Genomic DNA, 18380 nt, shown 5'->3' on the forward strand with positions numbered 1-18380 from the left:
GAAGCATATAATGACATGAACAAAGGACAATTTTGAGGACTTCAGAAGAAGAGTTGTTGATTCCCGTCAGGCTTGAAAAGGTTACAAAACGATCTCTAAAGAATCTGGACTCCACTAATCCACAGTCAGAAGGGCTGTGTACAAATAGAAAAGAAAAATCAAGATTATTACTCTCCCCAGAAGTGGTCAACCAACAAAGATCATGCCAAGAGGAAGGTGTATAATAGTCTGCAGTGTCATACAGGAACCCAAGTTAACCTCTAAGCAATTAAAGGCCTTTCTCACATTAGCTAATGTTAATTTTCATGATCCCACTATCAGGAGGACACTGAAGAACAATGGTGTGCATAACAGGATTGCAAGGAGCAAGTCACTGCTCTCGAAAAAATAACATTGCTGCCCGTTTGCAATTTGCTGAAAATCACCTGGACAAGCCAGAGGGCTATTGGAACAACGCTTTGTGGACAGATGAGCCAAAATACAGCTTTTCGGCTTAATTGAGAAGTGTTATGTTTGGAGAAAGAAAAATACTGCATTACAGCATAAAAACCTCAAACCATCTGTGAGACATGGTGTTGGTAGTATCATGGTCTGGGCCTGTTCTGCTGCATCTGGGCCAGGATGGCTTTCCATTGTTGATGGAACAATGCATTCTGAATTATACCACCAAATTCTAAAGGAAAATGTCAGGACATCAGTCCGTGAGCTGAAGACAACGACCCAAAGTGCACAAGTCATTCTATAAAGGAGTGGTTAAAGAAGAATAGAGTTAAAGTTTTAGAATGACCCAATCCAAGTCCTGACTATAGAAATGCTGTGGAAGGACCTGAAGCAAGCAGTTCATGGGAGGAAACCCACCAACATAAGAGAGTTGACGCCAGAGGCGTAACTTAAAGCTTCTGGGCCCCAATGCAAAACCTGTAACAGGGCCTCCAACTATAATGCTTTATTCATAACACTGGGCTCCCTCTATGGAGAAGAGGGGCCTTATGGGCCCCCTAAGGCTCTTGGGCCCGGGTGCAACCGCATCCCCTGCATCCTCTATAGTTACGCCCCTGGTTGAAGCTGTTTAGTAAGGAAGAATGGGCTAAACTTCCTCCCCTATAGGATGTGCAGGACAATCAACAATTACCAGAACTGTTTAGATGCATTTTTTTCTGCACATGGGGGTCACACTAGATAATGAAAGCAAAGGTTCACATACTTTTGCCACTCACAGACTGATATTGGATCATTTTCCTCAATTAATAATATATGACTAAGTCTAATATTTTTCTCATTTGTTTGATTTATTTTTCTTTTTCTACTTTTAGGACTTTTTTGAAAATCTAATGTAGTTTTAGGTCAAATAATGCAGAAATATGAAAATTTTGAAGAGTTCATGAACTTTCTAGCAACACTGTAAGTTGTATGAAAAGTTACTGTAGGTATGCTTTAGATTTTCCCATTTTTGCCCAGCCTTTTATTGTGGAAGCCTGAACATTAACCCTATGTGACATTACTGAGGCCTGCTTCCTTTTGGATGTTCTTTTACGATGATTAGTCACTTCTTCTATGAGTTGCCTCTGTGCCAGTGTCATATTTTTGGTAAGGTTTCCCCTCCAGTGAAAGTCATCACCATGCTAAGTCCTCTTCATCCGGAGATGATCACTCTCACTGTGGTTCTGTGGTGTTCGAGAGCCTTAGACATATTTATGTAATGCTTTTCAGACTTGTAATTTTCAACAATACGTTTTTCATAGCTTCTGCAATTTGTTTTTGTTGTGGCTTAAAGGGGTTATCCAATAACAATGTATTTTTTTTTAAACCTGCCCATTATACTGTAGAAACATAACAAATGCTGTACTCACCTCCTCTGCAGCTTTTGGTTCCCTAACTCTCAGTCCCCACTGCTGTTTACTGAACAAAGACATTCCGACACTAAGTGATGTGATCACTGCTGCTAATCACTACCTGAAGTGAGCTGATGATTGGCTGCACATGGCCCTGATGTTGGTGACATCATCACCTCCTCTCTGGACCTAGAACTGAAGGCCAGCAGAAAACAGACACTGGCGGGCCAGAAGTTGCAAGGGAGGAGAATATGGCTTTTGTTATGTTTCTACCATATATTGGGCAGCTTTGTAAAAAAATGGACAGTCCCTGGATTACCCCTTTAATGTTCTTGTAGAAGCTTTGTAGCTGTTATATCATACTCATTGGAAACTCTGTTTTGAGTGATGTGTACTGTTCATTGAAAATGGATGCAAAGGACTGACATGAAATTAGGAAATGCTTGGTTGTAGTTATTACTGCTAGAGATGATGCAGTCAACCATTACGTGGACAGTTGTTTTTTACATGAGTGATATAGTTGTTTCATTACCTTACTAAGTAATAACAACAAAAAATAAAAACTATGTTATCAGACTCCTTAGTCTTCTTTTCTGAAATTGCAGAAAACTTCTTGATGGGAAAAAATGTTCTCATTTGATATACGCTCATTGCCAAAAAAAATCAAGCACTTAGAAGATGTTGTCGAAATTAAATAAAACTTATAGGATAATTTATTGAGTAAAACTGAAAACTTGAAGGGAGGCTCTTGTACTCTGTTTGGTTGCCTCTAGCTTGGATGCAAGATCTGATACTGGCAGGCATGGAGGCATACAGGTTCCATATGGTATCCTGCAGCATTTCGGTCCACATTTGCTGTAACTGAACATCTAGATCATGCCAACTGGTAGGCTGTCAAAGATGGAATCCCAGATGGTCCCATATGTGTTCTATTAGTGATAAATCTGGCGACTGGGCAGCCATAGAAGTGTGACAATGTTGTGCAGGCATTTGTATTACACCCTTGCCTTTTGTGGCTGAGCATTATCCTGCTGGAAAATGCCTCTTGGAAGCTGCCATGAGAGGATCATATGTGGCTGCAGGATGTCCTGAACATATTGCTGAGCTGTCATTGTTTCTTGCACCGCTACTAGGGGTGACTGACTGTCGTATGTGATGGCTCCAGACAATCACATCAAAAGTGGAGACAGTGTGCCGCTCCACAGCAAAGGCAGGATTGCTGCTCATTCCTAGATTTTCAGACACAAACACGGCCATCATCAGTGCCTAAACTAAACCTGGATTAATTGCTAAACAGTCATCATTCATGACACCACTGTAAATGGTGGCGACGGTGGGTGGGTATTAGAGGCAGTATATGTAATGGGCACCATGAGACCAAATGTCCTTCAGCCAAGTACCTGGAAATTGTTCTGACAGACACAGGAGCCTATAACAATGGTGCCACCTGTCTCTGGATGGCAGCCAATGAAAAAGTTAGTGTTGCTCTTGTTTGTCAGACAGTCAGATGATCCTCTCTACTGGTGGTCTGTCAAGGACATCCTAAGCCCAGTCCCTTGTGTGCATCGCCTTACACATCCACTGGTCTGATACCTTTTAAAAGTCTGGTCAGAATGGCCCAGATGGTGGGCAGTTCCCCGGTACAACCATTTAGCTTCTCGAATTCTCGAATAATTCACCTCCTCTCAAGCTCCAACTGAGCAAAATCTTCTCTCTGTATTGTAGAGGCGTCTAGTGGTCAACAAGCTCTACACAAGCAGAAGGAGAGATCCACTACACATAAGTAGCCTTTTTATAGGCCAAGGGTAGAACCACTTTTAGGGCCTCAAATATTATCTAATCAGACAACAACTGTAATCATTTGTATATCTGCCTGAGACGTAACTGCGTGCTGTGTTTTGCAGCAAAACGACAACTCTTTCTAGGTTCTTGATTTTTTTTTACAAAGAGTGTATAATTTACATTTGATATTCTGGTATCTATGTTTTCCATAACAAATAATAGTACTTTTGCTGTAGAAATAAAAATACGTAATATAAATGTGCACTTCCTATCAGCAATTTTCCCTCTCATGGCTTTGTGATCCAGTGTATTCCCAATCCTCACAACCACCCTAGAAAAGACTTTCCAAGTGTTACAGTTATTGCTTTTTATTATAGAAATGAATGCCCCACTGTATGTTGATTCATGTAATATTATGCTGTAACCCAGTTCTCAGTTATTTCATTGATCTTTTATGTGTAAAATATTTTAACACTTTATTCAAGCTGACAATGAGCTCTGTTTTTACAGGTTCCATGATGGATATGACATATACATTTTGATTGATTTTGTAATAGAGCCAGTTGACTTATAATAATTACAGTAGATATGTCAGGAAAAATATCAGTAGCATCGCTCAGCACACTACACTATTGTGCCTATCAAAGGCATCACAAACCTGATGGAACAGAATGAAGATACCTGTGTGAATATAACCTGATTGTATACATTTCAGTAGGATAGGTCTGCTGTGATAGCAGGCATGAACAAATATTATACCAGTCTAGGTTAGGAGCCAGCAATGAGTCTACACTGCGGTCCGGCTGCAAAGAAGCCAGTAGGATCCTCAGCTGCATAGCTAGTGGTATGACCAGTAGAAAGAGGGAGATTGTGATCCCGCTGTATAGAGCTCTGTGGGACCACATCTGGAATACAGTGTGCCGTTCTGGAGATCTCATCTACAGAAAGTTATAGAATGAGTCCAAAGATTGGCTACAAAAATAGTGAAAGGTCTCAAGAACAAAATTTATCAGAAAAGACTTAAAGAACTTAATTTCTACAGCCTGGAGAAGAGAAGGGGGGGGAGAGATATCAGTAAAAGTTTTAAATATGTTAAATGTATAAATAAGTTTCAGGAAGGAAGTGTTCTTATTAGGAAGCTAAACACTAGAAGAGGGAGGCATAATCTGAGATTAGTTGGGGGAAGGTGGTGAGTAGAGATGAGCGAATATACTCGTTTTGAGTAATTAGTCGATCGAGCACCGTGATTTTCAAGTACTTCCGTACTCGGGTAAAAAGATTCGGGGGGCGGGGGGAGGCGTGGCGGAGCGGGGGGTAGCAGCGGGGAACAGGGGGGAGCCCTCTCTCTCTCCCTCTCCCCCCCCCCCCAATCCCCCCTGCAAACCCCCACTCACCCACGGCGCCCCCCGAATCTTTTCACCCGAGTACGGTAGTACTCGAAAATCGCGGCGCTCAGGCAAAAAAGGGGCGTGGTCAAGTAGGTTCGCTCATCTCTAGTGGTGAGTTCTCCTTTAATGGAAGTGTTCAAACAAAGGCTGGACAAATATCTGTCAGGGATGATATAGTGATTCTGCACTGAGCAGGGGGTTGGACCAGATGACCCCGGAGGTCCCTTCCAACTCTACCATTCTAAGATTCTATAAAAAAAATCAGAAGCAATATTAGGAAACTGTAGTAGATGCTTGGAGCAAATGTCAAGCAAACGTGCTTGGAAATTCAACAGTAAATCAATTCAAGAATGCCTGGAAAAATATATACAGACAGATAGATGGTTAGCTAGTTCAAACAAGAATCGTTCAGTCTTTCACATTCGTTGTATAAGCAAATGAGAGGGATTGAGCGATTGCTGTTTGAACCAAACGATAAGCAAACGAGCTAACTATGATTTTTATGCCTACATAAAACGAACAACTAACAAAAATTGATTATCGTTCAGTAATCGGCTCACGTTTAGACTGAACAATTATTGTTCACTTTTGTCGGTTTGAACGATTTTTTGAACGATAATAGTTCTGGCTAAAAGAACCTTTAGACCTGTGGAGAAGGCCATGTGTATGTGTGAGATCACCTCTCCTATAATTGCCTGTAAGGGTCAAGTCTGTTTGATAGCAGAGCTCATGTCCATCTTTCCCTTTACACTCACCCCACACATGTTCACATTAAGTAGCCTCTGCTTCCATCGATATAAACTACATAAACCAGCATCATGCTTTATCTTGCTAGAGGCGACTTTGTGTTGCAGGAATTGTTGTATTTAACAAATCTGTTCTTTAATACATTTTTGTATTAAAGAAACAGCAGAGGATTTTGTCACAATATACTACTAAATGAATAAGTATAAACATTTCTGTTATATGAAAATATAATGATAGCTTACCACACTGCAGATTGGTCCTCATTGTTGAATATGATTTCATAGAATCTGTTACCATCAAAATCCCCCACCCAACCACTGTAACGTCTGGATTTGTGAAAAGATGCCAAGTCTCATATATTTTTATGTCAGTACTCACTGGAATTGCACTGCAGTAAGCCTGCAAACAGTCTGTGTGCCTTGTGCTATATTGCATACTTTGGACTCCAAAGCTCTGTGATTAACCGTGTTTGTCTGAAAATAAAACCCTGTCTTATATTAATTTTTACCACAAAAGATGCACTTGGTTTTGTTTTCAGGGGAGGTGTTATTATATTTACCTGGCAAACTCGGTCCAGGTCCCTCCACAGCTCCAACGTACTTCCCGCAGTCCTCAGCCACTCATACAATATCACTTCCTGGTTACAGGATTCATCAATCCCACCTCCAGGAAGCGATGGCTGTGATTGGTACTTTGACAGCTGCTCAGCCAATCAATGCAGCACTGGATGAAACAATGTGATGATGATGTCTGTAATTTGTTTATCCAGCGCTGCATTGATTGGCTGAGCAGTGGTGGAAGAAACAATCAACAGCCATCACGTTGTAGAGGGGGGATTTATGAATTGGCTAAGCTGTGGCCAATCACAGCCATGCATTGGTTCATCCAGCACTGCATTGATTGGCTGAGCAGCAGTCGAGGAACCAATCACAGCCATCACTTCCTGGAGGTGTAATTTATGTTGTACGAGCAGCTGAGGACTGCGGGAACCACGCTGAACCCCTACAGTGCAGCAGGAGGGTCCTAAATTGAGCCTGCTAAGTAATGTATTCTTTTTTTAATGTAGTGTAACTATGGCTTATTTTTGGGGTAGAGATTATATTTCAAGCCTCCCCGAAAATTAGGCTAGGGCTTATTTTTGTGGTAGGTCTTATTTTCATGGAAACAGGGTAATAGAGACATCTTCTATCTTCTTCATTGCACAGACTGATTGTTGGCTTCCTGCGTGAAAATGCCAGTAAGTTCCAAAATAAAAATTAAATAGCATTTTTATCAAGTATTCTTTCATTACACTGGTTTGTAGGTTTCAATGGTGACAGGCTCTCTTTAATTTAAACCTTGTAAATTGGGTTTGTAGAAGCAAAATAAATTCGTATTACTCTAATTTCTGCCATGTTATAAACTTAAAGTAAGCTCCATATGTGAAATCTGAATTCCTCAATAGTTAAATAGTCGGCAATATCAGTTTTGAGTAGTAACAGTAAATTGTTCTTAGTAACAGAGTCATAAAACAGTTTAATCGGCCTCTTTCAACAGGAAAACAATTAAGCAAGCGGTGCCAAAAAGAGATCAAGTTACTGGAAAATGAAATTTGCAAGTATCTTCTTATCACATTATTTCATTGACTATTACTTCTATCACATAGCTTATTATTGTAGCTATAAATATATATGTAATAGTTACACTGAAGGCATTCACAATTTATTGGAATTGGGTACAACTTTGCCACCTCAATGATTTACAGTTGCAAGAAAAAGTAAGTGAACCTTGGATTTTTGCATTGATTGCTAATAAAATATGGTGTGATTGTTATTTAAGCCACAATTATAGACAAACACGATCTAACTAAACTAGCAACACGCAGAGAGTTATAATGTTCATGTCTTTTATTCAGCACATTTTGTAAATATCCACAATGCAAGGAGAAAAGGTAAGTGAACCCTTAAATTTACTAACCTGTAGATTCCCCTTTATCAGAAATTAACTCCAGCAATTATTTCCTGTACCAGCAGAGATTTGAAGAATTTTGAGAAGGAATGTTGGACCATTCCTCCCTGCAAATATGTTTCTGCTCATCAATATTTCTGGGATACCACAACATGCAAAGTCCTCTTCAGGTCATACCACATCATCTCCATACGGTTAAAGGGAATCTGTCAGCTCATAAATGCTGTTCAAACTACAGTCAACATGTTATAGAGCAGAATGAGCTGAGCAGATTTATATGTAATTTTATGGGGAAAGATTCAGAGTAGCTTGTATTTTATTCATTTAAACATTTGCTCATTCTTGGCTGAACAGTCCAATGGGCGGTCCTATCAGTGATTGACAGTTATCCCTGTATATAAAGTCATACACAAATCACTTAATATTAGGTAGTTTCCCAATGGGGGCTTACAATGTAAAGGTACCTACTAGCATGTTTTTTAGAGTGTGGGATAACATTTTTCAGGACAAGCAATCCTGAAAGAAGTCCAGAAAGCACCCAAGTAACAGTAAAAGACAGAAGGGTCTACAACCCAGATGTTGTCCTGGGTTGGATTTGAACCTAGGACCCCAGCACTGCAAGGCAACAGTGCTAACCACTGAGCCACTTTGCTGCTCCACATTCCATAAACACAATTGTTGTTCAGTGTTATGCTAATACTTAACATATAAACAGAGGTTTTGCAATTTGCAGACCCTTCTATCTTTTACTATTACCCTTAGTTTCTTTCTTATCGTCTTTCAGGATTGCCTGTTGTGATCCAAAGAGGGCACTCACTCCTTGGAACAGTAGCAACAGTTCTAATTTTTCTCCACTAGAAGGTAATTTGTCAAGCCATGGTTTGATGTACACCCAAGTCTTAGCAATGCTTTTGTAGCCTTTTTCAGCTTTATGCGTCACTATAACACATCTTCTGCGGTCTTCTGAAAGTTGTTTACATCAAGAACAGATTCATCAGTAATCAGCCTTTGTATAGCTTCATCTAATGAACAAAGAACCTATGAAACTCATACTTCCAATCTCATCACCTTCGTGGAAGCACCTTCTGCCAATTAGCTCTTGGAGAAGTCATTAACTTAGAGGTTCACGTTTTGTTCATATTCTGTGGATGTTTACTCAATGTGCTCAATTAAAGGCATGACTAGTAGAGCTGTTTGTGTGTTATTAGTTTACTTAAGCCCCATTTACATGCAAAGATGATCGCTCAAAATTTGTTCAAAAGATAGGATGATTGACAGTTTGAGCAATCATTCTGCATAAGCTGCTATGGGCACTAATGCTCATTAGTAGCTTATTAGATTCATTTGCATGTAAGTGAGCCTCTCTTCGCTGTATGCAGAAAACAGCAAGTGATCTGTTTTTTACATATAACCCCTTTGTTCTCCCGCAAAACACGGTCCCTTCTTATAACCTCTCCGGCAAACAATGGATTTTAAACTCAACTAAAAATCATCATTTGGACAAAAAGCAAATGATGGTAGCATCTATACGCAATGATTATCGCTCAAAGACATAGTTTGAGTGAATTTTGAGCAATAATCATTGCGTGTAAATGGGGCTTAAGATTAGGTTTGACTGTAATTGTAGCTTAGATAATTATAATTAGGGTACATTTTATTAGTAATCAATGCAGAAATTTGTAAAGGGTTCAGCTATATTTTCTTGCAACTGTATTTGCCTGGGGTTTTTGGCTGCTGTGTTTCCTTCTCACTGTAGGGCACTAATTAGTTGTTTTTCTCACCTATAGCAAAAGTATCAATCCTTAGCATTATTGTATGTATGTCTTTAGACAAACAATGGATGGGAGCAGGGGGTTAGTGTTAACTTAAAAGCGATTTCCATGTTTTTGCTATAGGAGAGTAAGATGAATGATTGTGCTGCTGAGATAGAAATTTGGAGCGTTAGAAATTTCCTAAGATGATGTACCTAAGAGATATGTATCAAAATATGGTTTGTGGCTTATTTTGGAGCTTGTTGGTTTTAAAAAGAACCTATCACAAGGTCCACACTGCTTGAACCAAGGGTAGATTGAACTCAGGACATGCATGCACAGTGCAGAAAAGTAGCAGTTTATTTTGAAATACGGCAAGGTTTCAGAAAAAACATATGTTCAAAACTAAATCTGAACGGGGCTTGGAGTCACAGGGGCAGAGCCTTGCTCGACTCTTCCTGCCTGGATCTCCCAGACCAGGAGTGTCAAACTCATTTTTAGGGCCACATCAGCCTAATGATTGTCTTCAAAGGGCCAACTGTAATTGGAAGGCCTCCTGTTCACGGGCGATTGTGTTACCCGCGGCGGTGAATGCTTTCCATAGCCGCGGCATCCACGAGTGGAGAATTATAGCGATTCTCCGCTCGTGGGATCTAAATTGCGGCATGCCGCAATTTGCTGCAGTGAGCCTATCTGTCAGATAGGCTCACCGCAGAGAACTGATAGCTCAGTGACCCCCATAGTGACCTCAGCAGTAATAGTGACCCCCTTAGTGGCACAGCAGTAACAGTGACCCCCACAGAGGCCTCAGCAGTAATAGTGACCCCCACAGAGGCTTCAGAAGTAATAGTGACCCCCACAGAGGCCTCCGCAGTAATAATCACCCCCACAGTGGCCTCAGCAGTAATTGTGACACCCCTCAGTGGCCTCAGCAGTAATAGTGACACCCAACAGTGGCCTCAGCAGTTATAGTGACCCCCCACAGTGGCCTCAGCAGTAATAGTTACCCCCACAGTTGCACAGCAGTAATAGTGATCCCCACAGAGGCATCAGCAGTAATAGTGACCCCCACAGAGGCCGCAGAAGTAATAGTGCCCCAATAAAGTCCTCCACAGTAATAGTGACCCCCACAGTGGCCCCAGCAGGAATAGTGACACCCCACAGTGGCCTCGGCAGTAATAGTGACACCCCCACAGTGGCCTCAGCAGTAATAGTGACCCCCACAGTGGCCCCAGCAGGAATAGTGACATCCCACAGTGGCCTCAGCAGTAATAGTGACACCCCCACAGTGGCCTCAGCAGTAATAGTGACCCCCACAGAGACCTGTCAGTCTAGATCCTAGACTGACAGGTCTCTCCCTATACACAAACAGGGAAAGACCTTTGAGTCTAGGCAACCTGGGCAGGGACAGACTGGCAGGCTTCACCCTCGTGGCTCAGAGCACCATTCCTAATGTATTTTCAAAGTATGTTATCTGAACTCTGCAGTGTTTCAGAAAATGACATGCATGCCTACACTGTATTTGCCTGTCCCAAGTGCCCGATGCCTGTAGTTCAGGAAGTATGAATCTGATGGTAGGTTCTTTTATCTGGGGATTCTTAACCTACTTTGGTAGCATTGCGTTCAGTCTCTTACGTACCCCCACTCACTATTGTATACTCACCAGGGTCTACAATGACCCAAAATTTAGGGGAGAAAATTAGTGACATGCACTTTTTTTTCTGTTGCATTTCCTATTCACTTTTGATAGTTCACCCTGAATAACACATTCTATCATGGCTTCCAACTCCACCCTGTCAGAACCGAACTGAAACTATTCCTAGCAGAGTAAAAGAGTTAGATTATAGGAATGGCTTCTGGATCACCAAATAAGTAAAATCAGCATTGGAAATGGTAAAATACCTTTGTATTATAGTTCAGTAATATTTGGATAGAATACAGTTAAATGAATCTTAGGCCTCTGGCACACTAGCATGTTTGGGTCCATGTGCTTACTGTGTTAACTCACGGATAGCACATGGGCCCATTATAGCCTATGGGGCTATGTCCAGTGCCGTTTTCTCACGCAAGACTAATGGTCCCTGTGAAAAAACTAATCACATGTTGTATCCTTGTCCGTGTCACAGATGACAATTAGGACATGCAAATATATGTCAATGTGTAGGCCTTCCGTGCATCGGACAGCACACAGACAGGTGTCCATCTGGTGTCCGATACATGGACACTGGTGCTCCCGACCCACTCGGGTGGAACACGCTTTGGTGTTCAAGTGTCAAACGTCATGATGACTGTGCAGTTTGGCTGTAAACATACAGATATATTAATTAGCTGCTAACTTAACAGCCAATGCGTGGTGGTTCCACCAGCAGTGTATTAGCAAGGCATTATTAGATGGTGCCACTTCATATTACGATTGAGCTACCTACCGAGAGATCATTGAAAGATTGACTTTCAGTGAGCATTTTATTGTAGTTCTCAGCTACAAGCACTATAACATGATGATATTCAAATGTCCACATGCAACAAGTGACAGCCATGCTGAATCTGTAGAAGAGTTTAGGCTCCCTGTTAAGCCTTCTTATTTATGTCTTACGATATTCTTTATGTAATCATGAGCCCGAAAATGTTATAGTTGATCATGTTATAAGCCATTTTTCTGCATGATTAGTGATCGCATGATTTCTCATTTATTGGGTGATGCACTAATATTTGTACTATATATCTCCAAGGTTTGACTACTATTATTTACTTCTATGTTTCCCTTTGTGATATCCTTCTTTCCTCTTCATGCCATATTCATGGAATCTTTGCTATTCTGCCAGAAGACTGAAAGGAAGTGCTGGCATGCAAAACAGTTAATGTACAGTTGCTATAAAAAGTAAGTGAACCCTTGGAATAACTTCAATTTCTGAATTGATTTAACAGGATTGTCCATGTGAGGGACACTATTTTAAGTATAGCCTCAAATGTGTTAAAATAATAAACGCAGCGGTACTCACCCGTTCTTTGCCCTGGTGATTCAATGATGCAGCTCCTAGACTTTGTCTGGGAAGGACTCCAACTAACTGCTGCAACCAATCAGAAGCCATAGCTTTCAGGTGTCGTTCCCCTGGCATCACAACTCAGATGCCGATAGCCATGATGCTAAAAGAACAGCAACTAACTGCTGCAATCTCTGTTTGGCTGCAGCGCTCAGGTGCTATCCATTCCCAAACAAAGACCAGGAGGCTGTGGGCCTCAGCACTGGAGCAAATGATGGGTAAGTATTCTTGCTGTTCTTACTTCGCAACATTTGAGGCTAGATTTAAAAAATTGTCTGGCAACCGGACAACCCCTTTAATAATAAAATTTGTTCTGATTGTTATCTAAGTCACAACTATAGAGAAACACAATCTGAATAAAATAATAAGACCCAAACAGTTGTATAATTCATATCTTTTATTGAGCACATCGAGTAAACATCCACAGTGCAGGGAGAAAAAGTAAGTGAACCCTTGATTCTAATAACCCGTAGATCCCCCTTATATAGTAATGAATGCCACCAAAAGTTTGAGGAGGAGTTTTGGACCATTTCTCCCTGCAAACATGTTTCAGTTCATCAATATTTCTCAAATGCCTTGTGTGCACAGCTCTCTTTACATCAAGTCACAGCATCTTGACAGGGTTATGGTCAGAATGTCTCTTCAGCTTTTATACTGCCTTTATATTCTCTTGTAAAATGTGATGTCACACCGTAAAATTCGCCTCATAGAATTCATTAATCACAAGGTGTTCAGGCCCCAAGGCATCAAAGCAGCCCTAAAGAATGATGTTCCTTCCACCATGCTTCACAATTGGGATGAAGTATTGGTGTGCAATTTTTTTTTTCTCCAAACATAGTGTTGTGCATTTGCGCTAAAAAGTTCCACTTTTGTCTCATCTATCGATAGAACATTTTCTCATAAGCATTGTGGAATATGCAGATGATCTCAGGCAAACATGAGATGGACTGCAATGTTTTTCCGGGAAAGAGACACTTCTTTTGCAGTATCCTTCTATGAATATTATTATTTTCAAGATTTTTCTGGTCACATCAACAGAGGTTTTGTGCGGTTTGTAGAGTCTTCTGTAGGTTCTTTGCTGTTACCATTTTGTTCTCTCTAACCTCTTTGAGGATTGCCTGTTTTGCTATTGAATTGACCTCAATGGGTTATTCACCCATATGGAAACTAACAACAGTCCCTACTTTTCTCCATTTTGTTCAACAGTGAATTGATATACACCCATATATTTAGCAATGCTTTTGCAGCCTTTTACAGCCTCATGAGTCTCTAGAAAAAGTCCTTTTAAAGTTGTTTGCATTGAGGCATGTTAGGATTCACTAACCAATCTTTCTTAAGAACAGATTTATCAGTAACCAGGCTATGTGTGCCTTTATTTAATGGGCAAAGCACCTGCGAAACCCACACTACCAGTATCCTCTCTTTTTAATTGTAATACCTTTATCCAATTAGGTATTGGAAAAGTCATTAATACAGAAGTTCATGTTCTTTTTCTTCCTGCACTGTGGATGTTTACTCTGTGTGCTCAATAAAAGACATGAACAATACAACTGTTTGTGTGTTATCAGTTTTATCAGTAATCAATGCAAAAATCAAAGTAATTCCAAAGGGTTCACTTACTTTTTCTTGCAACTGTAGCTGTCTACCTGTTGGAATTTTGATTTAACTTCCTGTCTGCCTACATGAGAACCACTTCTTGTTCAGAAAACATCCTATAATGCAGGATATTCAATTTACATATTCCAAGTAATTTACTATATGACAGGGTCAGATGTTATCCACTGCAACAAAAGTGAACATCTGTAAGGAGACAAATAGGTTTTCTTTACATTGTGCACTAATTGTAATTAGAACTCTAGCCTGCATGTAGAGTATGCTTATGGAGGCTAACCAGTTCTCTGTAATGGTGTGATTTTATTCATTTTTCTAGAGAGCTATTAAAACTAATAAGATCATTGAACTTTGCAATTATTTCAGTAACACAACTTAAGCTGCCCATATGGCAGGTTTTGTGCAAGAAACAATCCAATATCAAGTGTTGTTGGAGATAAAGGCCCTTTAAGCTTAGACTAAACAGCGACTTTTGGCCACAACAGAGCTCACATGACCAAAGATTATTGTGTAGCCTTGTAACCTTGCACTGACTTTGACATTCTTGGGTCGCAGTGTGAGTCACAGGTTGAAAAAATTCCACTGCAGCATATATTACTGCATTTTCTAAAGATTGGGTAGTCGCACATTTTTGCAGACTTGCTATAGAAGTTGGCAAAGTGATTGGAATCACCATCATTTTACATTGCAGAAATATCATAGCCAGTTAGTTGCACCTGGCTTTCTTCAGGTCATAGCCAAGTCAAATGGGTAGGGCAAAAAAAGTTCTAACCACAGCGTTGGGTAAAGAGTGAGGGATAAGCAGAGTTAGATATTAATAGCTACAGTAGCTGTTCATACTTGGTTAACCCTGAAACTGGACCCTTTTAGGGTGGTTTCACATCTGCGTTGGAACCTTCAGTCGGAGGTTCCATCGCAGATCTGGCACGAAATACCAGAAGAAAAAACTGTGCATGCAGCTTTTTTTTCCTCTGGCTAAAAGCCAAGCAGCTGAGTGGAAAGCGAATGGATACCATTATAGTCAATAGGGTCTGTTCAACGCTGATAGGTTCCGCCCTAAGACGGAGCTGTTCAGCCAGAGATTTTCCCGAACAGAGCAGGAAACTGGAACCCCCGTCGCAGATGAGAAACCACCCTTAATGTCCCAATGACGTGTTTTGTAAAGTAATTAATGGTAAGATACCTTTCCTGTGAGTTTTGCATTGTGTGGTTTTTCTACATCCCCCAGTTGACCTAACATATATGTTGGTGAAATATACAACATACAAATAATATCCAAAGTTTATTTGCCAAAAAAGTGCCACTTTGATACATATTCCCAAAGTGCAATGCCTTCTAGTGTTTATGCATTTTCTTCGAATAGTCAATGATAATAATAAGACTTGTCAGTGATTTAATTAAAAATAATGTGTTTAAGGGAAAACAAGAGGAGCTTTCACTTTACCTAAGGGAGCACGAAACATCTCCCTGTATGAGTCAAGAGAGTCTAAAAACATTGTTGGTAAGTGACATCTCAGATCATGGCAGATGTGAGATGATGACTGTAGGCACCAGTGCTTCTGAGCAAGCATTGCTTCGGAAGAGACAAAATGTTCTTATTTCCTATGTTTCTAGGATTCTTAAACCATTGGAAAATACAGTGTAATTCAGCCTATTAGCCATTCAAAAATGATCCTCTTTACACTCTGTGGCATAAGAAAAATGAACATTTTGTCTTTATCTGTTGTTTTCCACATGAACAGGAGAAACAACAGGCTCGTCAAACTTATCTTTTTTCCTTGAGGACAAATAAAGCGGTATGCCCTCAATGTGTAACAGCAACTAATCTTATTTGACCTTCTCGTAGCTTGCTGCAAGATCCATTCTGGATTGCTTTTTTTATTATGTAATGCTATGCTAACCTTCGCTCTTATCTTTTGTTTTCTTCTGCTTGATGACAACACATGTATAGGCTACCTAAAGATGTTTGACATCCCTCCTGGTGCTAGACATGTGTTTATCCAAGAAGACGAGGCTTCCCCTCATATTCTTGGTAAGTGTTTCCTCTTGGATTTCATCCGAATCCCATAAGCACAAGGAATATAAAGGAAAAAACTCAAGGAGTGAAATTGTTCTGCAGCAGTTTTTACAAATAAGACATTGAAAAAAGTGCTGTATCTATGCCTACTTTGTATTATAGCTCCTTCATACTGTACATTAAAGGGGCGTTCCCATCTTGGCTTTTCATGGCTGATATGGGAAAACCCGGCCTTCTCTTTCCGACCACCTGTCAGAGACAACTGAGCACTTAAGCACAGCAATGTCTGTGGCTCTTATTAAAGTGATGGAGCATTCCTGAAACAGTGTAGCGCACTGTTTTCAGCGGATTCCCATCTTGGGTATGAAAAGCCAAGGATACCCCTTTAAGTCCCCAAAGTGGACAGCAGTACGCCGATTACTAGAACCCAGTTATTTCTGAGTACCTCATTCATTCTTACTCTTGATGTCTCAGAATATGATCTTCCTTTAGGAACCTGTATTACAAAGTAGAGTATATTTGCATAAACTGCTGATTTCAAAACAGTTTACTAAGAAAATCTCCTTGAATCTGCTTTCTTCAACAAAATGTATTTTTATGCATTTGCTTTTATACAATATACGTTTTAGATGATTTGATGATGATTGATTTTGCAGTTATTGCTTTAAACACTCCGCTTATTGCCATTAGTATGTTTTATGTAGTGCAAACTTACAGCAGTACAGAAATTGACATTTGCACATCATACCTTAGTTTATATTAGATGTTTAAAGATATTTGAAGAATTCCAAAATATATCCAGATGTATAAAGAATGTTTTCGTCTTGTTGCGAGAATATATAAGTTGATCACTCTGAACTGTGAATATTGCATTTAGTCAACCAATAACCTGGTTCACATACATCGAATGACCACTTTATTAGTAAGACCCATCTACTAGTTCATTTGACCTTTTTTCGTCCTCAGAACCAAAGAAATTTATAGCGGTAGAGATTCCACTTATTGTTCAAATCATCTTGCAGGAATCCTAGTCGATGTGGACAGCAGAGCTTCTTCTAGTTGTCACAAATTAGATGGAAGTATTGATATGCTATGTACAGCTGAGAGGAAGAGTTCATCGATTCATTTTGCTAGCGCCAAATTCTGACCCTCCCAACGGCATGGTGCAACAGAAATCTGAATTAATCTGACCAAGGAATGTTTTTCCAATGTTTCAATTTTTGTGTTCTTTTTGCACTCTGGATTCTTGGACAGTAATGGCACTTGAACCGGTCATATGGACATATTTGGTGGATCACCAGCGTTCTACTTGGCTGCAATTTGCTTGTTGACGGGTTGCTTACGTGCACAGGATCCCCTTTCGCTGAATGTTTTTCCTCGATCACACCATTCCTAGTATATTCTTGACACCATTGCTGAGAAAGCCTCACAAAGTTCACAGTTTTTGAACAGCTGCCAGCTAGTCTAGCAGCGGTGACCATGCCTTCTACAAAGTTTGCTTAGGTTGCCCAATTTTTCCATTCTAACGTGGATTCACTCTGAAACTGATTCTAGAAAAAACTTGCTCACTTGATTTTATGCTGCCCGTGAGGGTCAGATGTCTAATTTCAATACTGGGAAGCTCCAAACTAGAAATGGCCGGGATCTCTAATAAAGTGGCTAATCTTGGCTTCCACTGATGTATCTTCTATAAACTTACATTGCCATATGTATAAACAGTAGTTGCATAGTGGATCTAATGCACATTTTGATTGCAGAAGGGTATAATCACATGTGGCAGATTTGATGCAGAAATCTAAGCATGTGAATGGGGCCTGCAGATATCCATGTACTTTCCACTAAAACAAACTCATTCAGATGAATGTAATTGATTTCCAGTCATAGAAATTTCTTCAACAAATCTGTTATGCATGAACTTACCTTTAAAGTCTAACTCCAGTCAGCAAGAACCAGTTAACTTACCCCCCTCACTTTTCTTAAAGGGGTTGTCCCGCGCCGAAACGGGTTTTTTGTTTTTTTTAACCCCCCCCCATTCGGCGCGAGACAACCCCGATGCAGGGGTTAAAAAAACAACCCGCACAGCGCTTACCTGAATCCCGGCGGTCCGGCGTCTTCATACTTACCTGCTGAAGATGGCCGCCGGGATCCTCTGTCTCCGTGGACCGCAGGGCTTCTGTGCGGTCCATTGCCGATTCCAGCCTCCTGATTGGCTGGAATCGGCACGTGACGGGGCGGAGCTACACGGAGCCGGCATTCTACACGAG

The 18380-nt window shown here is 40.5% G+C and overlaps 1 protein-coding gene across 3 annotated transcripts in view; it reads left to right on the forward strand.

Annotated features, from left to right (window-relative positions):
• Nucleotides 1–18380, forward strand: part of ADAMTS3 (ADAM metallopeptidase with thrombospondin type 1 motif 3) — a 276553-nt gene that overhangs the window by 211357 nt on the left and 46816 nt on the right. Inside the window, exons 16-18 of one of the 3 annotated variants that reach the window (XM_066574067.1) lie at nucleotides 7286–7342; nucleotides 15517–15600; nucleotides 16051–16131. In XM_066574067.1, the coding sequence (XP_066430164.1) occupies nucleotides 7286–7342; nucleotides 15517–15600; nucleotides 16051–16131 (222 nt within the window). The remainder of the gene's footprint in view (nucleotides 1–7285; nucleotides 7343–15516; nucleotides 15601–16050; nucleotides 16132–18380) is intronic. The other 2 variants (XM_066574068.1, XM_066574069.1) reach the window with 2 other exon arrangements.

This window comes from Eleutherodactylus coqui, chromosome 7 (genome assembly GCF_035609145.1).
Source record: "Eleutherodactylus coqui strain aEleCoq1 chromosome 7, aEleCoq1.hap1, whole genome shotgun sequence".
Classification (NCBI taxonomy): Eukaryota; Metazoa; Chordata; class Amphibia; order Anura; family Eleutherodactylidae; genus Eleutherodactylus; species Eleutherodactylus coqui.